The sequence below is a fragment of the Apus apus genome, chromosome 4, assembly GCF_020740795.1.
Source record: "Apus apus isolate bApuApu2 chromosome 4, bApuApu2.pri.cur, whole genome shotgun sequence".
Lineage (NCBI taxonomy): Eukaryota > Metazoa > Chordata > Aves > Apodiformes > Apodidae > Apus > Apus apus.
The window spans coordinates 44,256,118-44,283,491 of NC_067285.1; the positions used below are offsets into that span (position 1 = coordinate 44,256,118).

Consider the following 27,374-nt stretch of genomic DNA (forward strand, 5'->3'; position numbering starts at 1 on the left):
AAACAGAAATAAACAATTTCTTCTCCCCACTGTCACCCCTGGTAGCCACAGAGAGCTGAAAGGAGATACAGGGGCAAGGAGGGAAGGTGCTGCCATGAGCCACCCCCAGTTTTAGGTTCTGGCTGTGGTTTGGTAGAGCCTGTATTGCTTTTTGTCAGGGCACACTCTTCAGCTACAAGCAGCTGGTGGAAATAAAACATGGTTAAGAGTGATGTGAGGTCTGGGTTTGATCATCTGTCCCCACTGGAATGTCAGGATAGAACAGAAACGGTGTAGTCCTACAAGGACCAGCAACTGGCAAATCATAACTCAAGTGCACAGTATTTCTTGAGGGATAAAGACTCATAACTAATGGCTGGTTTGGCTTTAAGGTGGCAATTTGCACTGCAACAGAATGGTAATGGATGAATACCTGTGGTTTAAGGAAGCAACACTGGATGTAGAATGCCTTTTGAGAAAGTATTATTTGGCAGGCAGTCTTACCCCCAGTGTGCTGTTCCTCTACTCACTCCTCAGAAGAGCTTTGAAACAGGAAGGTTTTCCTGCAGAAATATTCTGCAGTTAGGTGTTTGAGACCTTTGCTTGAGACCCCTCCCCCCCATATGATTTCCTTGACTGTGTTACAGAAGGAAACTTTTTCAAAATGTTGGCCTTTCATAGCCTGACTGACTCCAAAAGTTACAGACTCAAGTGTTCTCTACCAGGGAAATTCTCTTTTGTTCCGTGTGACACTATGATTTCTGGGGTCCATTTACACTCTGCATGATCCAAAGAGTGGTTGTGTGTGTGTGCAAGAAAACACTTAATCAAGGAGTGTCTAAGAGCTCACAAGTTTGTGGGATGCATCACTGCCAAGGGCTTGTTGGGAGTTTTGTCCTAACAGCATTTCATGTGTCTGTTCCTAACTGTGAGCCCACTGAGTCAGGCACACTGCAAACACTGGAAGAGGTGGCTTCTGCTATTAAAACCTAATACACTACATCTAGATAATGGTGGCACAGGAGACAGAGGTGCAGAAAATATGGTCTGGGCAGGTCAGTGTACCAGCTTGGAAGGAGCTGCAGTGAAGCTTTTTCTCTCAAGACGTGAGTTGCACCACAAGAAGCACCCATAGCTGCCTGCTTTTATCATCTGTTTGGCATGAACATATTACAAAGGGGCCAGGAAAAGCCTGGCAGCACTTAGGATCAGGTTGTGGCTACTTGTCACTGCAGCAAGCATTCTCCCCTTAACCTCTGGCTGATTTCAGATGCTCAAAGGAGAAGGAAAGCTTCAGGATTTAGTAAAAAAAATCCAGTCTCCATTTAACAGCCAAAGCTACCAGCCACATGATACCTGAATCCCTGTGACTGGGTGAGGTGTTTTAGATGGGGGGGGGGGGATGCAGGGCCTCCCATCACAGCAATGCAGAGAAGGAGTTGAAGGCACCAACAGCAGCTCTTGGCTTGGGGTTTGTGGAGGTGAGGAGCACCAGCAAGCTCAGTGTGCTTTACAGGCTGTAGACAAAGGCTCTGGGGAAAAAGAACTGGGAGGCCTGGTGGACACCAAGCTGACCATGAGCCAGCAATGTGCCCTGGCAGCCAAGGGGGCCAATGCCACCCTGGGGGACATTTAGCAAGAGTGTGGCCAGCAGGTCAAGGAGGTTCTCCTGCCCCTCTACTCTGCCCTAGGGAGGCTTCACCTGGAACACTGTGTGCAGTTCTGGGCTCCCCAGTTCAAGAAGGACAAGGAGCTACTGGAGAGAGGCCAGCACAGGGACCCTGAGATGATGAAGGGACTTGGAGCACTTGCCCTAACAGTACCTTGTGTACTGGTTGGGAAAAGACAGAAAAGGCAAAAGGAATCTATAAACAGCAGGGGTGGGGTGGAGGGAGTCTGAAAAAGTCCAACAGAACCCTTACAAATGAACTGCCCACAGATCAGTGACCTTCCCACGAGGGCATCAGCTAATTCCTCTAGTGATGTTTGTGACATGCCCTTTCTGCAATACCCCACAACACACCCTGTCTTGTATCATGTTGCCTTTTGGCATAGCCTCCCATTATCTCATTTATGACAGGCTGCAGAGCAGAGCTGGGGAGAGACCACACAGCCCTTTCCATCCTGATCCCTTCCTGCAGCTCTTTCCATGCCATGTAGGGGCAGTTTCCCAGTTCATTGGTGCTAGTCCTGGTGTTTTCTCTCCCACTGCCAACAGGATGACTGGGTTCAAGCAGGGCAAGTGGAGGGTGTAGTATGAGGACAATACCTGCAGCCAGGACCATGTCTTTGGGTCACTGCCTGAAGCTCTGGGCGCAGCAAGTGATACAAAATTGCTCAAGTGGGTAACTCTGATGGAAAGCAGCTGCAGTATATAAATTATCTAAGGGCAGAGCTTAGTCTCCCTGATAAATAAATGTGAGACAAAGGCACGTCTGAGCCAAGGGGTACTGCATAAAGAGGAAGATCAACTCGGGATCAGACAGGCAGACCATTACTATGTGCAAATGTACAGAGAGCAGCTGGGATTTCTGAGAAACCCAAGAGGAACACGCAGTTGAACCCACCCAAGTTCCCACATCACATTAAACTTAGCATCTAAGTACCTCAGATTCCTTTTACAATCCCACTCCAAAGTACTTTGGAGCTAATGATCATTAAGAAACATTCTTAATTTCTGGACTAATTTATACTTCATAGGCTTTGCTACCTCATTAAAGGCCATATAGTTACCTGGGGATGATAATGGCATCATTTTAGCAGCATGTCTAAACTTCACCTTTTTACATTTTTTGCCTTTTCATGCCTGCAGAAATCTGCAGCAGCAACAATTTTGCACCAAGTGGTACAATTCTAAAGGGCTGCTTGAATATTCAATGTTTTGTGATCCAATTCTCATGAAACTGGCTGATCCTTTCTACCAAACCTTAATAGCACATGAGGGGGCACCTGAAACTTCCATTGTCTGGGCAGCTGCTGCAGAAATTCAGTGTCTAGGAGGGTTTCAGGCTGCAGCTCAGTATTTACTGCAAATACTAGAGATAGGGATGGATTTCCTGTGGGGTTTTAAAGGCAAATTGCAGCTGACTCAGGACAGCATCAGCAGCTGGGGATTGAGCAGCAATGGATGCTGTTTCTCCCTGAGCCAAACCTGTGCTTCCTCTGTGGGAGAAGGGAGGTGAAATCCCAGCTCCCTCCTTTCTCTCCTCCTAAGGCTGAGCTGACCAAGACCACTGATTTGGCTATAATGTGCATCATTTTAAAATGTATATCCATCACCTGATAAGCAAGTACCTAAAGGAAACTGTGCTTTTAAACACTTGACTATTACTAATAACCTCAACTAGCTCTTCCACAGTGCTTTCCATCTAGAAGTCTCAAAGCACTTTGCAAAGAGGAAAATACTTGTATTTTCTTGCCAGAGATCTGGAAACTGAGATACAGAGAAATTCAGTGACTTGTCAAGGTCACCAGACAAGGTGGGCAAAAATTGACAAAGGGGCACCTGGTCCTTCCAAACACTGGTTCACCTTCTGGTTCACTCTCCTCTTTGTGCTCTCCTTACCCCCATAATGGGGTTGGGAAAAATTCCCCATACAAAATAATTCTGCCAGGCTTATGCATTCTAGAGGGAGTATAAAGTCTCAAATGTGCTTAGACTGGCAAACTGTCAACTACCTTAGTTCCTCTGAATACAAACAGGAAAGAGTCTACACTCATTAGCACCATACATCAAATGCTCTTTGCTCCTTAAGTAGCAGGAAGGGTTCAAGCATAAAGCTGTGTACAACTGCAAGAAACATTTTGTTCTGTTTATGTTTACTGACTTCCCTCTACCTTCTTTTTGTGCTTGAAGCTGTAAAAACTCAAGGGTATTACTGTAAACACGTTATGGATAGGGGCTGCAGCCTGTACTGTGCTCAACAGCATCCGAAACATTCACTTCTCAGAATTAATTCTCCTAGTAGGTCCATAACTCCCTTTGGCACCTGAAATATTGACACGCTGGCATGGTTCATTGTGAGCTTGTGGCATTTGTTGCTGAGACCAAGAGAAATTATTGCAAGGCTGTTTGCCTTATTAGAAGCAGTGTCTGAGGAATCCCAGGCAGCCAGCTGGGCAGTTTCAGAGGTCTCCTCTTCCCTTATCAGTTGACTTCATCCTGCCACTGGGCAGTAACAAAGAGCCAAAAGTATATGTGGCCCAAGGAAAGGCACAAACAACATGGCAAGAAAACCATGGCAAGAAATCAGGCAAAAGCAAGCTGTTCTCTCCTGATAACCCCAGAGATTGAAAACTATTTGACTTAATCAAATGAAAAATAAGACCACTCTTGTGTGTGTGTAGTTTGCCTTTGTGCAAGGTTACAATGTTTTGAAAGTTCTTAACATTTGACTGGGATTAGCTCAAGACTTGGCCAAGGCAGAGCAACACTTACTCTGTAATATCATGTGTTCAAGCAGAAACTTCTGCCAAGCACAAACTCTTAGCTGTAAAATGGAGGTGTTTTGCATTGCGAATAATTGTAGTTGGGAAAGGGACTGTAGAGGGAAAAGTGACTTCTTTTTGCTTGGATATAATCTTCTATTATCACGTTATCTATTGATCTGAGAGATTTAGCAATGATAACCTGTTTGGGGATTTCCTCTCTCTTTGGTACTTTGTTATAGTCATTCTTACACTCACAGATTTACACAGAATCACATGTTCTGTTTATTTGGCATTACTGCTAAGTTTTCCAGGCACACACCATTCCCTGAAAGTGTCATTCAATTCTTAGGGTCCTATCCCACAACTGTTTCAACTGGCCACAAGGTATGCAAGCTCTGATAGGTATCCCCTGAGAAATGTAGTCAGTGACATTCTCCACTGATACATCCTACAGATCCTCAGCTCTGTCTCTTACCTTGATCTCAAACACCTTTCTACACAATTATCCTGAGTTTTCTTGCATTTATCTTCTTTCCACTGGCCCATTAGTTTTCTGGGACTCCCAACTCTCACACTCCTTCAAATTCCTCAGATTCTGTCTATTCTAATTCTTCTATTCTAATTGTCTGAACTTCTACATTTAATTCAGAGTTTATAAATATTGAAGACTCTTCTTCTGTTCCCAAATTAGGGAAAACATCTCAAGCTGCTCCCCATGGGAAACCAAAAGCTAACCTCAGTATGGAGAAGGTGGAGAAAATTAGTCTGAAGCAGCTTGACTGCCTCTTTTTCAAACTCAGCAACGCTCAGACATTGCTTTGCATCACAGGCATCCCACAGACTTCATGGGATTGTTCCCCATTTCAGGATCAACTGAGAGAGCTCTGCCAGCCACAGTCAGAGCAAGCCGCTTCTCCCTTATGCACCATCCACCCACAGAGCAGAAAAACTTCAGTCCAGGTGCACTGTGCAGGTAAGAGGAGAGAACCACACTGACCTAGAGGCTGCCCTTCCACTGAGGGAACAAGCTCACCTCATTATTCCACACAGAGTGCACTTCCCCACCGCTATGCAAAACCACAAAGCTTCCAACACACATCTCTTAGCTTCTTGTTCATTTTCAGTGTCTAACTCAGGGATAATTTTGCTTGCCAGCCAGAAGGGAACCGACCAATTAGTGAAACCCTGGGTTTTCAGATTTCAACAACGTTCTCAGGCTTAAATAAGTATTAATCTCTACAATTCTAAATTAAGCAGAATCTGGTTTTTTTCATTGGAAAATCTGAAATTGTTCCAGAAAAATGATGTCTAATATAATCTTAAACCTCATAAATACAGTTCAATTTTTCAGTTAGCTCTGTTTTACACCAGCAAAAGTCTATTGAAGTGCTAACTCAGATCAGAGAGAATCAATGTTTTTCTCCCTGATTATTCAAGTTTTGTTCGATATCTTTTATCAAGTATCTGGATGAGGGGATCGAGTGGACGCTCAGTCAGTTTGCAGATGACACCAAGTTGGGCAGGAATGTTGATCTGCCTGAAGGTAGAAAGGCTCTACAGAGGGACCTGGAGAGGCTGGATCATCCAGTTGTCAGGTTTATCAAGGCGAAGAGCTGGGTCCTGCACTTGGCTCACAACAACCCCAGGCAACACTACAGGCTTGGAGCAGAGTGGCTGGAATGCTGCCCAGGGAAAAGGACCTGAGAGTGTTGATCAACAACCACTGAACATGAGCCAGCAGTGTGCTCAGGTGGCCAAGAAAGCCAACTGCATCCTGGCTCCTATGGGCAATTGTGTGGCCAGCAGGAGCAGGGCAGGGATTGTGCCCCTGTGCTGGGCACTGGGTGAGGCTGCACCTCAAGTTCTGGGCCCCTCACCACAAGAAAGACATTTAAGAGCTGGAGCAAGTTCAGAGAAGAGCAGCAAAGCTGCTGAAGGGTCCAGAGCACAAGTCTTATGAGGAGCACCTGAGGGAACTGTGGTTGTTTACCCTGGAAAAAAGGAGGCTGAGGGGAGAGACCTTACAGTTCTCTACAACTGCCTGAAAGGAGGGTGGAGTGAGGTGGGTGTTGGTCTCTTCTCCCAAGTAACAAGTGATATGACATGGGGAAATGGTCTCAAGTTGTGCCACGGGAGGTTTAGATTGGATATTAGTAGAAACTTCTTTACTGAAAGGTTAATTAAACACTGAAACAGGCTGCCCAGAGAGGTTTAAAAGATGTGTAGATGTGTATTAACATGGTTTAGCACTGGATTCGGTAGAGTAAGGTTAGTGGTTGGATTTGCTGATCTTAAAGGTCTTTCCCAACCATAATAGTTCTGTGATTCTGTGATTTGTTTATATTGCAGAAGTGTGTGGAATCAGTCATATAGGGAGGGTGTGCGAGGAGAGGAACTGTACAAACAGAAAGCAAGAAAAAATGCACAACCTAAGGATATAATCTAAGGAAATGGAGCAGTTCTGCTGCCAGCCTCAGTATTTTAGGACTCGCAGGAGTCCAAGTATTTAAGCAATAGCTAATTTTACATCACAGTTACAAAAAATATTTACTGAAGTACTGTGTTTCAGGGTTAATCTTATGAAATTCACAGTCTTGGTGGCAAAATATATTCTTCACAGTTCTGTGCTGTTTTCTCAGTTCTATTTTTGATCCTCCTTGTAGGCTGCCTGGGTAGCAAACAGACAACAGAACCTGATAAATCAGAAACTGCAATCATTGCTCAAATGAGGAAAGCTTTAACAGAAGTCTGAAGTTGAGCAGGAAGAATGACTACAGCAGCATATGCATGCTTAGCAGCAAAATGCCAGCCATGTTTCAAAAAAAGTCACATGCCACATTGCAATATATAAAAAGGGGTCTCTGTCAAACATGCTTAGATCCAGAATTGGATAGATTAAAAATTAAATCCATGACTCCAGTGGAGGGAATTTCAAACACCCCTGGGGGTACCATCTTTGCAGGAGGCATGAAAAAGGTCTGTAAACTCAGCTCCCATTAGTATCTCTGCAGCATCAGCCAGCAAACCTCAACTATCCCCTCCAGGTTAGGGCAAAGGAATTGGTAAATCTTGTGCACAGGTAAATTATGTGTTTCAGATAGTATCTGCTGTATAAAAAAAAAAAAAAAAGAGAAGGAAGTGTGGAGAGTGAGTTCTAACAAAATCCATGAAACTAAGAGACAGGTTTTGTTTTCTCACTGAATTGCTTTCTGGAGATAAGCCTGGAGGGCCTCCATTCTTCTCAAAGAGCTGGCTGAGGTTGGATTCCTACCCACATTATCCCAGGAAAGGCTCTCATTCTCAAAAACGATTGACAAGTAATTGCTCCAGTGGAGGAGAACTGCAAAACCCTCACCTCAGTTTGTCCTCCCTCCTCCCTCAGAGCAACCCAGCTTCTAGAACTTGCTGAAATCTGGTTAACCCATCTCAGAGCTGTGGTGTGCCCTGAGCCCAGGGGATGTCTGGCCTTTCACAGCACAAAACATCAAAAAACTTTCAGTCACTGTGCAACCATGTTTCAAGGCTGAGCAAGAGAAGGAAAAATCCTTGCTACAAAGTGGCAGCCTCTGTCTGAGGGACTGAGTAGACAATAGTAGACTGAGTGTGTATATATATATATATATATATATATATATATTTATATATATATAATAGTAGACTGAGTAGATGACATACTCTTGAGCCATCAGAGTGTGACACGGGCAGCTGATGTTTCTTGATTCGGAAACATCCTCCTAGACTGAGGGACCCAAACCATTGGTTTGGAAACAGACATCATCTTGTATTTTACAACATGCCTGGAGAGGGTACTGCTCCCAGGAGGTGGAGGTGGGTACCACTTTTCCCCTTTTGAAAAACACAAGCTCATTGTCTTGGTATAAATCCCTGGCATTGGAGAGGGGTAGTCATGTCCTTCATCCTTGAGTGGGCATCTCAAGTGTGATCTCCAGTGAGGGGACAAAGCCCCAGAAGACCCACCTCTGTGCTTTTTCCCTAGACGGATCCATGCCCAATGCATTGACCTCAGGAGCACCAGCAGATCTTCATGTGCTTCTGCATCTACTTTTGGAGTCCAGACTTGAATGTGGCCCTTTGAACCTCAGCTATAATTTTGCTGACGATACGAGAATATTTTCACTCTGTGCCTTGTTCATTTAAATGTCAACCCTTTAAATCAGAAGCATCCCTCACTGTGTGCATAAATCTGAAAGACCATCAAGGGGAATGGGAGAATGGGAGCACCAAGTACAATAAAAATGGCAATAAAGCTATACATCCTGTGTACAAATATATTCTTAATTGCTATGGTTAGAAGACAATCTTCTATGGGCTTTTTCTGTGTTGCTATAGAGTAGCTATAATGTAAAAATCTCATGACTGCTTAAATGGTGTGGCTTGGAAGAGGATTTCTCCCACTGAGAACGGAGATGATTTAGAATATGGAACAGAATGAGGTAAAATGAATATTCCGAAACTCAAAGAGTCAACTTTCTGCACACACAGATTAAATCATAAAAAAAAATGCCAGTGCCTGCAATATCAAGGCCTGGTCATAACTGCACTATTTATAATGGGATATTAAGCTTTAGTAATGTTACTGTCTTAGGCTACATAAACCACCAGGAAAGGAGAGAATAAATAAGGTTCTTGCAAATTACTCAGTTGCAGCAAACAGGAGACTGCACCACTCACTATTTTGCTTTGCAAGGAAATTCCATGGTTGAGAGGGGGTGAGGAGAAACAGGACCTCAACTAGCACAAACCAGGATGTCCCCAGTAGGCCACTAATCAGTATGGGAACCAGTGGGTTAAAGCCTCAGCCTCGGTGAACTCACAGACCTCTGCTGAAATGGGTAGGTGTCACAGTGTGAACTGCTCTAACTCCACTGAAGCAAACTGCTTGTCACCACCTGGGGATATGGGTCCTGTTGTTAGAACTGGGAAGGATAGATTTAGGTCATGCAGGAGGGGTTGGAACTAGATGATTTGTACGGTCCCTTCCAACCCAAACCAGTCTTTGATTCTATTTTCTTGGTCATAGGGGCTAACACCTCCCAGAGTTTGTGCTGCTAGGAACTATCTGCTTCCTTGGAGAGAGAGAAATGCAGGTGAGCTTAAGCTGGTTAGATGGCTATGTGACCTTACAGTGCAGACCCAGGAGATGACTCTTCCCAAAGTCAAGGGCAGTTCTGGCAGTACTGTCTAATGTGCCACCTGCAAGCTGCTGTAAAGACCTGACACTCACAAGCCCCACCCAGACAGGCAGAGCCAAGGAAGGACAATGACTTCTCAGTGGGCCTTGTGGTCACACCACTCGAGCAGGGTGTGACCTGTGGGCTGCCTGAGGTAAGAAGCTAATAATTTGGCCTCCAGCCACAATGCCAATTAGCAAAAACCCCCTTGCTTCATCAAAGGAATTGCAAGCAATTGGCTACTTGCTTTCCAGTGCTATGAGCAGCCTCATCATGGCATTTATGGCTTTCAGAGACTACAGGTCTGTCTTACTCATGTTTCTCACTGCAGAAATCAGGAATCTCATCACCCTATATACAGATGTGGGCTGGGTGTTCCTCCAGTCACTGCAGTACGTGCAAACTACAGCAAAAGCTAGGGCAGCCTAGTGGTGAGACTACTTTCAGCTCCACCACCTATGCCTGCTGCAGAAGGTTAGAAAGATCTCTTCCTCTCCCATTCCTTCACTGTCCTTTCAAACCCTTCTGCTCTCTTCTATCACTGGGCTGGGAAATAATTGAATCCCCATAAGGTTAGAGCTCCCCACAACCCCACCTGGGTGGAATGTGTTGCCTCTCTCCCACCTCTCTGACCTTCAAACAGCTGCTTACAGGAAAATAACTGAAGTCAAATGGACACCAGAAGCAAAAACAGACTGTGATTCTACCTACAGCATAATACAGGTATTGTTGCTCATAGTGAATGCTTTTATTTTACAAAGAGATTTGAAAGTTTTGTGACTTCTGAGCCTGGAATCCCTGGCCTCACCACTCACTCAGAACTGTTCTTCAGGTAAGCAAAGAGTAAAACATTCCTATCCAATAATTTTCCTAGAAACCCTTTTTTTTCTTTTAATATCCTTCATCTTTGGTAGCTGAGGATCCTACCAGAATATGAATGTATTTGGCTGCAGGTCCTGCACGGGCATATGAACCCTAGAAAAGCTAAATCTCTTTTTAAAAATTTCCTCAGGCAATACAGTTATGTCCACCTTCTAATCTTTAACTGGATGTCAGAGTTAGCACATGATGGCTCACTGTCCACTTAATTCTGTTTTGACTGCTGATACAACTTACAACATCTGACCTAGGGAAGGACAGACTGAGGAAGTTCAAGTAATCTGATGCTAAAACACTTTGTATATTAAGATTTATCCTGTTGATTCCTGCAAGGACATACTTACTGTGGTCCAACCGACCTGCTGACCCAGATCTGTAAAATACAGTGTAATGATGGAGGAAACTGCAAGGCTTTGGATGTTAACAGAATCCTTCAAATAGGGTCCATCTGTAATGACAAAAAGGGAAGAGGAGGTTTGAACAACAAACACCCTCTCTAAAGACTCAGCATCATGTGTAGGCTGCCCTGCTAAGGGTCAAGGCGTAGGCTCAGCTTGTATTCTGATTTTTTTTGGTGACTTGGTACTTATTCTCCAGGTTAGGAACTTGAGAGCATTTCTATGAGAGTTATTCTCCTCTCATTTTTTAACAGAAGTGTGAGTCTGACTTGACACTGGGCAGCAATGCATGGCAACTGTTAGGATGCTACCTCTGTTAATCTAGGCCATTAGAGAAATACCATGCACTCACTCAGACAATTTCACAGAGCACTCTTTGTTCTGTTTTGCAAGACTAATGGGAAAGTCAATGCTATGCACTGTCTCCCTCACTGGTATCTTCTGTGGAAGCATTTGCATTCTCAGGCTATTTATACAATAGTTGGCAGCATCACGATGAGCACAACTTCTCGGGCAAAAGCCCACAGGCCAAGATCTCTTTGGAAACTGTCTGACCAGGTGTATCTGGTGTATTTCACAGTAATTCTGGGGCATCTGCTTCCAGCCCTGATGGACCCAGAGTGTACAGGCAGAGACAAAAAATGGCAGTATCTGGTTCTCTCCTATTTTTTGCAGAGGCAGTGACCTGAATATTAAGAAACCCCAACAGCCACTGGCATGGAGTGCTGCCACAGCTGCAACACTTCTTTCCCTTTTCTACTTACTATGTATTATGTCTCCCTTTTCAATATATGTTTGTTGGCTCTTTAAGTCAGAGAGAGTGCTAAATTCCACCAGGTGCTGAGCCCTCACTTTCTAGGGCTCTGCAATACTACTTGTCCACAGACCAAAAGCCACCCAGCCCCTGGCAGGTTCATCTCTCACCACCACGTCCACCAAGAACTGGTGTACTGCTACAAACCAAGAGGCTGCCTCCTGCAGCCAGTCACATCATCTAATGAGGCTGTGAGCAAGTATTAAACAGAGAAGATGCAGTAAGTGAGGGGAGTGAATGGCTTTAAAACTGCCTTGTCTTCATTATTTGATCATATACTGGATTCTGCAACATTTTTACTCGGTGCTTTTGAAAGCCATTAGATTCCTCTATTAGTGAGAAAGCTAATAAGCTAATCATTGCTATCAATTAATGGAAAAGTGCTAACAGTTCACCCAGTAACAAGTATAGAGAGAGCAATACAGTTAATAGGAGAACTTGCCAGAGGATTAGTAATATGTTAGGTGGCTGTATCCAACCATATGAACACTTACTGCGTTCTAGTTGCAGGCCGACACGGGAAGGGTACCACTGGGGACCTGTTCAAATCATAAAGCAGAGCTGCTAATTTCATGGTGGAAGATGGACATTTCTCTTTCCCTTAGTGTTCTTTTAACTGGTATCTACAAATGTGAGATCAAAAAAAAACCCAATCCTCTCTTTCAGCCTCAGCTGTACAGGAAGAATGCAAGAGAGCTGGGAGGAGCGCACAATGCACTCATTCCAGCAGAAATCCCTCCTCCCTGCTTGAGTTTTCATACAGAATCTTAGGGGCTGGAAGAGCCAGTCTCCATCAGCACACAAAAACTGGGTACACACCACTGGGAAGTCTAGAGAGGCCCCTGTTCATGATGATATTTGCCCTAACTCCATACTACACGTGTCAGTCTTGCCCCTCCTTCCAGAATGATGCTTGTTGTACAGTCTGGTCCAAAGGGCTTGGTTTTTCCCATTTAGGAATATAAAAGCTTGACTAGGTTCAAGTGCAGCTAGCACTGGTTCTTCATCATGGATTAATCAGGCAATTAAGAGCCACAAAAAAGCAGAGGCACCCAGGTAGCTAATACTGGGTTGCTAACACTGACTTCCATGATACCCATCAACTTACGGATGTTCCTTAGAAGCAGATTTTTAAATGCTCTGGTTTAGAGGTTGCTCCTAAATGAACAACATAAGCACTTTGCATCACAAAGACACCTCACTTCTCTTAACCCACACACAAACTTTGGTTTGCTGTTGAAGGTTTTTAGGGTTGACCTGGCAAATTTTAGGCCTGACCTACAGCAGCCTGGGGAGACCTTACACAGCCCATGGTGGTGAGTGAGATTTGGGGGCAGCAAAGTCTGACAGAGTAAAGTGAGGGAACAGCTGCACTATCACCAGCCTCAGCCATTTCTATCAGAGAATGAGACACCTTAGGACATTCGACAGACAGAAAGAGATTGGCATTGTATTTTCAGTTCAAAGTCTGTGTGAAATTGGTCAAATATAACAATGGTTTTCTTTAGACCGATCTTAAAATGGTTAGTATTCCTTTGTGTGAGATACCAGTACTCCTGTACTTCAAACACACGGAAAAAAATTCTCCACAATGACTGTGATCAAACGTGGGAACATTTGCCCTTAGAAACTGTGAGATCTGCCTCCCTGGAGATAGTCAAGAAGACCCTGAGGACTTGAAATTCAGACCTGCTCGCTCTGAGCAGAAGCCCCAACCAGATGAGCTCCAGAGGTTTCTTCTGTCTTAACTTTATTTCAGGAAAAAATTCTATTTTCAAGAAAGCTTGTTCACCCCCCTGGCTGCCAGCTGGAGGGGAAGGGGAGCTGTGCAGTGTGCACTGCACCCACTGTGCAGTGGCACCCAGCACACTCTCCTTTCAAAAGCACTTGGTCTGAGCTTTGTAGGCACTAGAAGAACCCATAAACCAGGGCTAACAGAAGGTGAGACATCCATCAAGGAAGTCACAAAACATTTTTTTCAAGGTACCACAACAATCCATGGCTATTACAGATAACAAAAGGAAGATAAAGAGCAGCTGTCTGACTTGTCAAGGAAGATATGATTTGCTCCAGGACAGCAGATATTAATAGTTATTTGGGAGCCTGAAATGCAATGTACTTGTGTTAAATTGTACTCTTCCCCACAGCCCCCCCCGACTCCCCTCCCCAGTATCCCACTATGTTTCAATAAAAGCCAATTGATCTGATCCTGTGGCACTGGGCTTTTAGGTATGGCTGATGATCTTCACAAGGGCAAACAGATGTTGTGTTTAAGCTCATCATCCCACATTTCCAGCCCCACTCCACCATTATGGTCAAACATACTCAAAGATTTAGACAGATGGAAGTGTGTCTTTGCAGCTGCTTCTCTGCAGTGACCTTCCTATCACACCACTGCGTCTCTGCTTTCTGGAATATGCTTGGGATGCTGTGTGGATTTTGCTGGAGGAACCCGGAATTAGCTGTTGGGATGTTCCTGCTGAGAAGATACTTACTCTTTGGGGTCATTAGCTAATGCCAACTGGAAATGCTATGGAAATGGAATGGGGGACAAAGTCCAAACAGAATTTTAGTTGTAAGTATGTGGCTTTTAGCCTGAACATGAAAGTCTTCCACATTCAGTCTTTACTAGCAGCAGGCTTCAGCAAGGCTGTTCCCAAGTTTTAGCTGCCCAGGGTCCTTAAAATCCAGTGCTGCTTTCTGGAGAGAAGTGTGAGCCCATTTTATTCATCGGGAGGTCTCAGAGGTCTGGCTGTTCTGCTCTCCCAACCTGATGAGACTCATTTCAGAGAGTGGAAACCCCACACATTCCCAGGCATCAGAGATTTGCCTGCTTCCCACTTGGTAGCAGTCAGCCAAAGGGACTCTGTCTCTGTTGTCACAACTTACCCACCTCCTCCCTGTGATTGTGTTTTCCATAGGGATCTTCCAGAGCTCTCACTAAGACAGCTCTGGATTTCTATTTGGCAATGCAGGAAGCCATTCCAATCCAGCCTGGCTCTGGCAAGCACTCATTCATGCCATTCCTACAGGAGAAGAGCTCTTCTTCATTTTAATAGAGAAAAGATGCCAGAAACAGTAACTAATTATCACCCATATTAACTCTTGCAACTGCTTGTCAGAAAAGGAGGTTGATGGCTCTGTTGGATACCTAGAGCCAGTAACATCTGGCAGGGAAGCTTCAGGTGCCATCAGCATCCCAGGGGTGCTGGGATTTTTAGGAGAGTTTACTTCCCAGATTATTCTTATTAACACATCCCATTGGTGCCTCTTGCAGACAATAATGGCAATCCAAGAGAGTCTAGGGGCAACTCACCACGGGACATTTCACACATCTCTACACTGGGACAGTCCTCCATGGGGACAACCCTCCAGTGATGGGCAGATGACACAGGGGTGTGCTGTGTCTCATCTGGTGATCCACAGGGAGTTGCAAATACCACTATGCAAGGATGCACAGACAACCAAGTTATGCTGGTCGGGTTGCACACACCATTTGTTTTTTTCACTGCATTTGCACTGGGATCTCAATTAAAGAATCAGCTGTCAATCATGGGAGCTGGGAACAGTTTTAACAGCTCATATGCACTTTTAAAAGCATCCAGAGGTACTCTCTATCCACATGATTCAAACTGACCTTCATGTGTGCTCTACCACTTACATATCACAAGAGGTTTCAAAAATTTAACTAAGAAATCTAAGTCCTAGGTACTTTCCAATAGTTAGGAAATGGAAGGAGTCAGCCTAATTGTTAAGTTTCATAAAGAACCTTCCATACAAATTCTTTAGTGTGCTGCCTGTTCCCAATCCAATGCCTATTTATCACAAAGTATTTATGAAGTTACATGAACATGTATGAGAGCAAAGGCACAAGATGATGAAGACCTCTCGATGGGAAATTCAGTATATTCCTTAGAGCACAGCCCTGAAAAAGCTATTCTGTTGGGGAGCAAGGCATCTAAGTAATGCAAACCAGAGCTGGCAGACAGAGTTTGGAGATAATTAGCAGATTGACTTTCCATGATCAGCTAATTTTATTACCAGTTAAATTGTTTGCTTCTCGTTGTATGTCACCACCCATGCATCTCTAATAACAAATAGCCTTAATAATTGCAAGCAATACCTGCTGTGGAAGGGATAGGATGATATGAACTACAAAATGACTCTAACCAAGCAGCAGCATCCTGTTTAAATTTGCAGAAATGCAGGAAATGATGGGGACTACTGTGGCACCAGCATACACCCTTACACAGTCACAAAATACTACACATGAGCTGAAAAATGTAACAGCACTTGCTCATGTAAGCTGAGCATGGCTGGAATGCATCCCACCACCTTGAGCAGGTGGTAGTGCTGGTATGGACGTAGCAATAAGAAGAGAGTGCTAGGAAAGATTCACATCTTGCTGTGTGTGGGGGGATGGTGGGTTTGTGCCTGATATACAGAGACAGACAGACAGACATACTGACACACAGCACATCTGAAAACTTGGTGGGGTCTTTTCCTGACCAAGAAATGCTGAACAAACACGGCTGTTCCACGTCTGCGACCTTAACCAGCAATGGGCATAAGTGTTGTTTCTCTTTGGTTGCAGCAGGTGCATTTGAGCATTCTCAGGAATGTTTCTGAGAAAACAGGAATAGCTAAGGATACCACCATGCTGAGAGCTGCAGTCTTTGCTGGACGGAAATTTGCACACCCTTGCCTCACTGAGCTGGCAGCAAGGAAGCGGGATGCTGAAATAAGTCAAAGCTGCTGCTTTTCTTTGGAAGAAAAGGTGGTGGGATTTATTGTGCTAACGTTGCACTTGAGTGACTTCTGAGCATGATCCCAGAATCATAGAATCATTAAGGTTGGAAGGGACCTTAAAGATCATCAAGTTTCAACCCCACTACCATGAGCAGGGAACCCTCCCACTAGATCAAGTTGCACAAAACCTCGTCCAACCTGGCCTTAAAAACCTCCAGGGATAGGACATCAACAGCCTCCCTGGGCAACCCATTCCAGTTCCTCACCACCCTTATGGTGAAGAATTTCTTCCTAATATCTAACCTAAATCTCCCCTCTCTCAGTTTAAAACCATTACCCCTTGTCCTATCACTATCTTCTCTGATGAAAAGCCCCTCCCCAGCTTTCCTGTAGCTTTCCCTTTCAAGTACTGGAAGGTGCTCTTAAGGTGTCCCTGGAGCCTTCTCTTCTCCAGGCTGAACAGCCCCAATTCTCTCAGCCTGTCTTCAAAGCAGAGGTGCTCCAGGCCTTTGATCATCTTGGTGACCCTTCTCTGGACCCTCTCCAACAGGTCTGTATCTTTTTTGTGCTGAGGGCACCAGAACTGGACACAGCACTCCAGGTGGGGTCTGACCAGAGCAGAGGGGCAGAATCACCTCCCAAGTAAGCAAAGCACACCTCAGGAACCACAGTAAAACCAAGCTGGGCCACATGACTAAGAGAGAAAGTATCTGAAGCTACTCCTCACTCTGCTTGCCCTCACTGCAGTGAATGAAGCTGCTGAGCACTGCAATCTGAATGACCAGCTCTTGAGGAACTGCTGCTCTCAGCAGCAAGCCTGGGGCAAGCAAGGCCACACCATCTCTTCACATGGCCCTCTTTGGTCACAGCAAAAAGATGTTTTGCTGCTTTCACCTCCTAAAACTGCCAGCACAGTCACCTGCATGTATTTTATTTTTTTTTCCCCAGGGCTAGTGCAGAGACACCAGCTGTGCTGCCCTGGCACTGGGCTGGGTTCTGAGCTCAGCAGGGCTCACAGGGGCCAGGCTACAGCTGCCACCTCTTGTTAAGTCTTTAGGGCACAGGGCTGACTGTGGCAAGGCACTTGCTGGACCTGGGATCATTCAGCCAGGCTGTGTTTTTCTTGTAGAAGGACCTTTGATACCTTGCATCAGAATATTTAAAGAGCAGGAGCAAGATCTCGAACTAGATCCATGTGATTTTTTATGGGAAGGCAGTGGAAAGAGCAGCTCCAGTCTGTCCTGTTCAGTAAAACAGCAGGGTACTAAAATGGATGTTGTTTTTTCAATGGCTTACACCCAGGGATAAATCCCTTTCTTTTTCAGCTTTTTTTCTTGGATTTGTAAGCCTTCCAAGGAAGATCTCTAGCCACATTTTCCAAAGGCACCCTGACCTCTAGTTGCTGTGTGACATAAACAACCACTTCCTTAGTGACGTGGAATTTGAAAAAGGAACTATTTGATCTTAAGCATCCCTTTTTATTTTTTTCTAGTTTTTGTAATACATGAATGCATCCAGCTACAACCTCACTGCTGGCACAGGGAGAGCAAGCAGTGGGCTGGCTGAATTGATCTCCAGACATTTGCTAAGACCAAAAGTGCTAAGGACCAGGTCTGGCCAAGGGACAGAATAACATGCACTTCCCACACACTACTAAGCAGGTAAGCCCCAGCTTGCTGAAGTGTCTGGCTGCATGCTTCCTGCCCATTTGATTGTTCCCATTGGCCTTAAATGCTTAAAATGTGTGAGAATCCAAATTTTCCTACCTAAAGTCATGTAGCTGTCATCCTGGCACCTCCACAGAAGCACCAGAGCCTGATCCAGAAGGTTCTTCAGAGCACACCTAACATCTCTATAGCAAAGAATACGATATTGCCTACATGCCTGCAGCCATTCCCCTTAACAAGTGTCAGAAATTTGCTTTCCTTGCCCAGGATCTGGCAAACAGGACAGTTCTGTCCATATGTCCAATCTGTTGTGACTGTGCTCAGGTAGGGAATTCCAGCCTTGCACTGCACCTTGGGTCACAAATACACCTGATTGCATTTTTCATTGCAAGAACTTACAGAAATGCCTGGATGCTTTGAGAAGCAGAACATTCCTCTCACCCACACTATTTTTTCCCTCAAAAAAAAAAAATAATAAATCATATACTTTAGCTATTTACTGATTGGGCAGTAATGGACAAATTTCTTAAGAGTCAGCATAGTTTCTCTTCATGAAGATCAATTGTTATTATTGGTAAACAGAATATTGTTTGTCATTTAGAGGTCAATTTATCTCACTAGCAGATTAAGCTTTCCATTTTCCTTCTGGAACAGCCTGACACTGAAAGGAACTGTGGAAATTTAGACAAGCCAGAAACATCAGAAACTAAAAACATGCAGGTATGCAACATTTAAATGTGTATGTTATTATTTTTGGTACATTTTTTCCAAAAAAGGAAAAAAAAAAGAGGGAAAAGAAAAGCCAGCCTTATGCATTTGAATTTTCCACGTAGCCTGCTGCAGGAAGTATAATTAAGTTTGATCCTTCTGTGTGGCTTTGCATTTAAATTAACATGCGTGGGCAAGGGAAGGGAATGTGGCTCACCTCTTAAACATGAATAACAACCACAGAGCAGAACAGAGAGAAACAAGAAAACAGATCCTCTGACCAGCCTGAAGCACTGGGCTTTGGGCTGCCTCTGCCACACAAAGATGGGGCTCAGAGGTGTGGGGGTTGAGCAGCTGGATCAGTGAAAAGGTCTGAAGAGTCTTTCCACCAGGGACCAACAGGGAGGAGCATGTCCTCTGATCCACACACTCAAATGACTCTGTGTGGTGTTCCTCAAATAACTCTGAGTTTGCTCTGTGTGGTGTTCTGGCTCTGAAATGCCAACCCCAAATATAAGAGAGGTGAGTAATTTATGCCAGCTGAGGATCTGTGTTCTGGCAGTTGTCTTTGATTCTCATCTCTCTACAAGTTTGGAAAAGGTAACAAGGAGAATCGTTGAGGTATCCAGCAGATGTGAGAACTTGAGCAGGAGTCTCTTCCTCGTCACAGAACCACAGAATATTAGGGGCTGGAAGGGACCTCCAAAGATCATCAAGTCCAACCTTCCTAAATATAAACTTCCTATATATATAAATATATAAATATATAAATATAAATCTTCCTAAATCTAAACTCAGTGATATCTTTATAGAAAGGGTGTCCCCAAAGATGAGAAACTGCACATTAAGGAACATACATTTGCCAAACTAATCATGTGTTTCAGAGATTAAAAAAATATGACCATGAGCCAGCAATGTGCCCTTGTGGCTAAGAAGGCCAATGGCATCCTGGGGTGCATTAGAAAGGGTGTGGTTAGTAGGTCAAGAGAGGTTCTCCTCCCTCTCTATTCTGCATTGGTGAGGCCACATCTGGAATATTGTGTCCAGTTCTGAGCTGCTCAGTTCCAGAAGGACAGGGAACTGCTTGAAAGAGTCCAGTGCAAAGCCATAAAGATGATTAAAGGAGTGGAACATCTCCCTGATGAGGAAAGGCTGAGGGAGCTGGGTCTCTTGAGCTAGGAGAAGAGGAGACTGAGGGGCGACCTCATCCATGTTTACAAATATGTTAAGGGTGTCAGGAGGACAGAGCCAGGCTTTGTTCAGTGATGTCCAGTGACAGGACAAGGGGCAATGGGTGCAAACTGGAGCATAGGAGGTTCCATGTAAACATCAGACAAAACTTCTTTCCTGTGAGAGTGACAGAGCCCTGGGACAGGCTGCCCAGAGAGGTTGTGGAGTCTCCTTCTCTGGAGACATTCAAAACCCGCCTGGACACGTTCCTGTGTGATGTGCTCTGGGTGATCCTGCACTGGCAGGGGAGTTGGACTAGATGATCTTTTGAGGTCCCTTCCAACACCTAAGATTCTGTGATTCTGTGTGATTCTGTGACCCCTCCTCTGTCTGCCTGTCCATATTCTAACATGGGCTTTTTAGACATGGTGCTAAATGTTTGGTGGGTTATTAAAATCAGTTGCTCTCTGAATCTGAATTAACTGCTCGAGTGCCCTTCCTGGTGTGGCAGAAGCCAACGTTTCACAGGCAGCAAAGCAGAGCATTTAAACACTGGTATCTGATCACCCTCACGGTCTCAGAAAATACAAGCAATAAGTTATAAAGGCCTGTTTTAAAATGTTGTTTCTTTAAAGACCTTTGTTCATGTTCAGCCCGTGCCAGGTTCCAGGAGAACAAGCAGTGCTGTGCCTTGCAGGGTTACAGATGCTGTTTGAGGGCACTGATAACACAGGTCCTTCCCTCCTCACTTAAGAAAGTCTGGACCATGCCCCAGCCAGCTAAGTCAGCAGCAGCTCCCCTCAGAGCTGCACCAGGGGCAGAGCAGAGAACTGACAAGCTCGTGGCTTCACCCCAGACTGCTTGCACCCTGTCTGAAGGCACATGACAGCAGGTTTGGGGAGCTGCTGGTTGATGTTCCAGCACCAGACAATACCCAGGTCACCCAAAAATCACAGCTGATACTGCAGAGATGACTCAACACCTCATTTGTGGCTCCACCTCAGATATATCAAACAGAGGAGAGTCCTACCCCAGGCTCTAGCTGTGTTTCTTTAAAAGCATTCCTTAGGCAATTAGCTAATAAAATATGCTAATGACGTGTAATTTTTTTTTTCCAATATTTGACTGTCCAGGGGACAGCACTCTCTCCAGCTTCTAATCTAATCAGGATGTATTTCCTCACTAAGCCCTAATAGCAATGTGGGTTTTTTTTATCTAATGGCCACAGCAATGCCATCAACAATTAACTAAACACATCTAAACTGACATGATTTCTTCCTTAGTGCATATTAGCTTCTCATAAATTCACTGGGAAATTCACCACACTGAAAATTAATCCCCAGTAATAACAGGGCTAAATTGTCATTTCTCCATGAGAGATGAGGAAAAGGCAGCACAGATCTGTCCTGCTTTGGCAGCACATCAGACACTACATGTGAGCCAGAGGCTCAGTCATGCTCCCATATCCTTCCTGGGAGAAGTTAATTTTGGGGCTGTGTTAATGCCACCATCTCAACACCTTAATTAGGAGGAGCAGAGGCTTCAGTGCCTCAGAAGCACTTCCACGAGGCTTGGGAAACTGCTCTTCCCATCTCAGCTCTACAACAGAGGACAAATAATTTTCCCTCTGCATCCTGCAGGTCCCCTGCTGTGAAACAAGGCTTTAGTCCCTTGCCAGCTAATAGAGACATGGTGAGGACAAACAGCAACCACGGGGCAGTGCAGGTCTCCACCTGTGCACGCTGTGAGTGATGGTCAAGCCCACATGGAGAGCACAGGACCTGCCATCCCAAGCTCTCCCAGCAGGACATGAACCCAGGGAGGCTGCCAGCACATCAGCCACGAGGCAGCCATGTAAAAAAAGAAGTGTAACGTGCTTAAAGCTGAACAGAAAACTGCTTGTCCAGTTACATAGACACAGCCCATGAAGGGCTTGATTATGGTGATATTGCTTGGTGAGTATGTTCAGGCTCATACTTGCAGGATGATGCTTCATCCTAATCTATATAGCAAACACTTAATGGCCTCTGAACACCTCTACTGATTTCCCCCATAAATGTTACAGCCTCAACTCATTTAGACTGTTTGTGAATTCTGAGCTTGCACTCTAGGGGCAGAATATTAAAAAAAAATATGATGCTTCCCTGTTTGTGTTTAAACCAGAGAAACACACACTGTTCAAAGCAACTCAACCTTCTGTTTGCTCTATTTGTGTGCCATTTGTTAACAATTTTTGGAGCTGATCTTTTTATTGCAGGTGGAATTAGTTAAAAGTTTTTCAAAGATATGTCATGCTGTAGACACACAGCTTTTGTTTCAAAATTCAGAGTTTCTGGAGAAAGTGAGTTTGTGTATTTCAAACCCAGAAAAAAAACAACCCTTGCCTTGTTTCAACAACTGGTTTACTAGTTCTTTTTCAGCCTCTGATTTTCCATGTACAGTTCTCTTCTTACCTTTTTTACCTCCATGTTTTCTTTCTAGCCACATTTATGGAATAATTTAGACTATTCTTTTATTTGTCTGTAGTTTTCGTGACTTGAAATCATAGAATGATTTGGATTGGAAGGAATCTCTCAAGGTCATCAAGTCCAACCCCCCAACAATAAGCAGGGACGTCTCACACCAGACCAGACTGCTCAGAGCCCCATCAAGCCTGACCCTGAATGTCTCCAGGGATGGGGCCTCCACCACCTCTCTGGGCAGCCTGTTCCAATGATCCACCACCCTTGTATTAAAGAACTTTTTTCTCATGTCCAACCTCAATCTACCCTTTTCTATCTCAAAATCATTACCCCTTGTCCTGTCATTACAGGCTCTTCCCCAGCCTTCTTACAGGCCTCTTTCAGGTATTGGGAGGTCACTACAAGGTCTCACTGGAGCCTTTTCTTCTTTTGGCTGAACAACCCCAACTCTCTAGCCTGTCTTTTTAGGAGAGCTGCACCAGCCCTCTGATCATCTTCATGGCCCTCTTCTGGACTCTCTCCAGGAGTTCTACATCCTTCTTTACCTTGGGAGCTCCAGAATTGGACACAGCACTCCATGTGAGGTCTCACCAGGACAAAGTAGAGGGGAAGAAGAATCACTGGTTGGCAGATTATGAAGTTAAGTTTGCCTGCCTAAAGATGAAAATCCAGTCTTGTTAACTGATGCTAGGAATGATTAAGATTTCTGAGCTGGAAATCTTGCTTGGAAAACATGATACTACCCAAAAAAACAAGTCAAAATGTAAGTGTACATGGAGAACAGTGTCCAGATTGCAGTGTTAAGCCCACATGCAATAAATGGCATCACAACAGCAACAACAGACTTTCCAAGGTGTATGCTAAATAACTAGCAAGTTTATCTAAAAGTGAAATGGAGCAAAGTATGTACAGAAGTGACCACCATTCCCCTGGACTCAAATTCCTGCTCCTTTATGGGGTAAATCTTCTTTGGATCACACAGGACATACTTTGCCACATCCAAAGCTTGTCTCAGACCAAGGCATCTAGCCAGAAGTGAACCCAGCTACTAGGTTCAAAATTCAAAGTTTATGACAGATCTTCAAAACCTCAAGAGCAGTGTCACTTTTCTATTTGTTGTGAAGGAGCAGAAATATTCCTTCAACAAAGGTGCTGCCATGCAGCCATCTCAGTGTAAATTAAGGCAGTCCCTGGCAAATGGTCAAACTAAACCACCTGTCAGCTTCCTACATGGCCATACAGCAACCATTGCTCTTACCTAATGCATACCAGTGTCCTCTGCAGGAAAAACTGGCTTGCCCTCCTAAAGATGGGCATATTCCAGAGAAGTCCACTCATTAAGTCTTCCACATATTCAGAGGCCCCATCTGCTTGTGTATGTTTGCTCGTTTTCAAATGTCCACAGAAAGAGATTAAAAGAATGAGCAAAGGAAGGCAGCAGGTGAAACACCAGATGGTCCCAGAAACTGACTTCTCCTTCAGAGTCTTTTGAGGGAACAAGAGGTGCCTGTGCCCCTGGGTCCCCAGATGTAAGAGGAGGTGTTTGGGTCCTTCACTGGAATGTTTGAGACTAATCGGTGGGGATAGGAATTTGTTTCAGTCTAATGTCAGGTGGTAGAGCATGTTTGGGGGGACTGAAAATAACTAAATGCTAGACTGGGGTGCAGAGGTAGATGTGCAAAAGCACTCAGCACCCACTGGTGCCATGAGAGGCAGCCAGTGGGCAAGACCTGCCCGCATTTTACATCAGCACAGGCTGTGAATGAGCTGCAGGTCCTGTATAACCCTCGTGTCATTTACTTCCATGGTGAATCACTTCCAAGAGCAAGCAAATATATTCAATATCATTGCAATTAGGGGACAATTTAGAAAGAGGCAGAACTCCCCTCTACTACGGCATTTTTCTTGGGAATCAGCTTCTTCTCTTTGCTGCATTGCTTTCATTAACTTGAAACAGTGGCAAATGCAAAGTTTTCTTTGAAAGATTTCTTATTTTGACTGTTCTGAGAATTTCTCTCCTGCCATGCCTAAGCAGGAAAAATAAATACACAGGCTACAAATATGAGAGAAAGAGAGTCAGCATGTGTAAACAAATGCAAAACAAGTCACCATCACAGGGTGACATCCTTCACATCCAGGTCTGAACAGCCTCCCTTGCTGTTGTCCTGCTCACTGGACCCTACCCTCAGAACTGCAGGTACTGCCACACCTCCTCTTGGCCCTGTGGGAGCTGGGGGTTGGACAAGCACAGCCAGGGAAGCCATGAGGCAGAGAAGACCTAGGGGAAAGTCTGAACTCAGCAGCTTGAAGCTGCTGCCTCTTCTCTAACGCATCTAGAAGAGGTGACACCATGGCCTTGCCGTTTCTTCTCATGCTCCCCCAGAGTCTTCCAAGAATGATGTAGGTTCCACTCATTCTGGCAAGGGATATTTGCTTCCTCTTCTCTTACCCTGTGGGCTCTGTTTCACGAGAAGTCCTTAGGGCATTTCATGCAGACTCATTCCATGCAGCTCCTCCTAAGAGAAACTTGGAACCTTTTGTAAAGCCATCTGCCCAGTTCTGCTGTCCAAAAGAACAGGGATTTCTATGAAAAACCTGGTGTAGATGCAGAACAAGTTTAGAGGCCTGACGTGATCTTTACCCTGCCATAACCAACAGGCATCTGTCTTATTAATGGACTTGAGATTCTTCTCACAATCATGAAGACCCACCAGGGCTTTTAATATCCCGAGTTCCCTGAAGGAGCATTAAGCCCACATGAATCTGGTGGTGAACACCAGGTTCACTCTGGAAGTCTATCTGTTCTTCAGACAAAAAACGTAGCACCCAAGTTCAAACTGAGGTAGGAGCTGTTTCAAAAACAAGAGCACTTTGACATCTTCTATTAACAGTTCACTAGGCTTTAACTCCTCATTGTACCTGAGTCTAGATACTCTCTAGGGCCTGGATTACTTCTCTTTGGCCTTGCACTGTCCTTTTCTCAGCTGAGCCATAGGCACTAATGTAAGACACATTGAAACTAATAATAGGCAATTCTGGTAAACAAATTTTGTTGTTTCTCATCTAGATCTGTCAATTCAATCTACTGCAAAAGAAAAAAAAAAAAAAAAGCAAAGAACCTAGCTATGAAATTTCCTTTTTTAAATGAGGCATTTAAATAGCATCTCACATTTGTTCTCCGATTGTTTACACAGGATGTCATCTGTGATGCATTGTTAGAGCCCTGTAAATCTCAGCTGGGAACAATATCCCAGAGAGCAGAGAGGCCAGTTCTGCTTCAAGCTACATCTCAATGGATTTGCTGCCTTTTCTTTTATTATGTTACTCATTTCAAATTATATCTGTAATCCTGCTAATGAAATGCAGTAACATCAGATGCAGCAGCTGCCAAAATAAATAAATAAATAAATAAAAAGAGAAATAATGTGCATTTCCATTAAAGTTTTTGAGTTGATCTTCGTTTTTCCCATTGCTAGTTTAAATATTGCTTTTTTTTTTTTTCTGCAAGTCATCTTATTTCTATGAGCATTTAATGGGTAGCCTGACTTTTTGTGTTTTAGACACCTTACTCCCTCTGGTTCAATAGGTCATTAGGCATGAATTTCAGTCATTCTTTGTCCCAAATGTTTCTTACAGGATCACAGCCAAAACAGACAAAAGATCCCAAGGTGGATGAAAGGCACGTTAATTATTCTTATTTTATAGATAAGAAAAGGAAGCTCAAAGAGGAGAAAGTGTCTAGCACACAACTCACCCCAGTCAATAGCATGACTCCCATTCATTTTGAATCAAGTCGTAGAGACCCAACATTACATTCATTTTCAGTGTGAATCAGGGGACTTCCAAAATCCCAGCTGGCCCTCTGGCTTTTATTGCTATCTTTAGAAGACCAAAATCCTTTAAAGATCTGACCCTAAAAGTCTTGCTTAAGGCTACTAAGTGCACTGCTTCTAAACCAACTGGGTGAGCCACACCTCAACCAGTTTCCTAATTCAGTACACCATAATGAAAATATTCTTGGTAACCACACATACATTTCAGAAAGCAAAACTCTAGGGATATCTGACCAGATGCTTTTCAGACTGATTTAATATCTCTTTCTCCACAACTTATAATGAGATTCAAGTGCTCAGGAAAAGTAAACTGCAGATGCCTGGGCTGATGCCTGCTCTTGTTATTAAGTCCAGTTAAACTGGGAGGAAGACATCAGACATCAGCACTCCAGCTAGGAATGTCCAAATGCAAGTGCTGGGCTTTTGCAGTGTCAACAAGAGACACAAGAGTGAGGGCTCAAGTGGGAAGGTTATGAACATAGAGCAAGATGCAAAATAGTGGCTGTGAAGTGCACAGCACCTTCTGGACGGTGGCTACACCACTGGGATTTCAGCTACAGCATTCCATGCATTGTCTGACCCTTTCAAAAACTGGCCAGAACTGGTTTTCTGTAATTCAACCACAGAACGGGCAGGGGGTGGAAGAGAGATTCTGGAGTCTAAGGTAAATTTTTCGTCACTTTGAAGATTAAAATTTTGAGGTTAACTCAGCTTGGTGTCTTCCTTCTTTTAACTGTGTCAGGTCAATGATGCCATTCTCATTTCCTGACTGACTTGTTACAAAAGAAGTGAAAGTATTCCCAGCTTTCACAGCCATAAATTCAACCTACCCAAATCAGTACGAGTAGACAGACCCCTTTTATTATCTTTTTTTAAGAGAGATTTGCACAGATACGCCACAAATAAGCTGAGAGGAGGTCACCTTCCTGATACTTCTTCCTGGGCAGATCAGAAATGAAGCCAGGCAGCCAGGCTGGCCTGGTGGCTCAAGCAATGTGCCAGGGCAAGAATTTAGGTCTCTGTTCTGACATGCACACACTGCAGAGGCAGGAAGCAATTTCCTCACAGATTAGACCTCTAATTAGAAGCTGG

The 27,374-nt window shown here is 44.3% G+C and overlaps 1 protein-coding gene across 1 annotated transcript in view; it reads right to left on the reverse strand.

Moving 5' to 3' along the window:
* TECRL (trans-2,3-enoyl-CoA reductase like) overlaps positions 1 to 27,374 on the reverse strand; it is a 65,432-nt gene that overhangs the window by 14,514 nt on the left and 23,544 nt on the right. Inside the window, exons 3-4 of the mRNA XM_051618234.1 lie at positions 12,188 to 12,232; positions 10,826 to 10,929 (exon numbers count right to left, since the gene is read on the reverse strand). Coding sequence (XP_051474194.1) covers positions 10,826 to 10,929; positions 12,188 to 12,232 — 149 coding nt within the window. The remainder of the gene's footprint in view (positions 1 to 10,825; positions 10,930 to 12,187; positions 12,233 to 27,374) is intronic.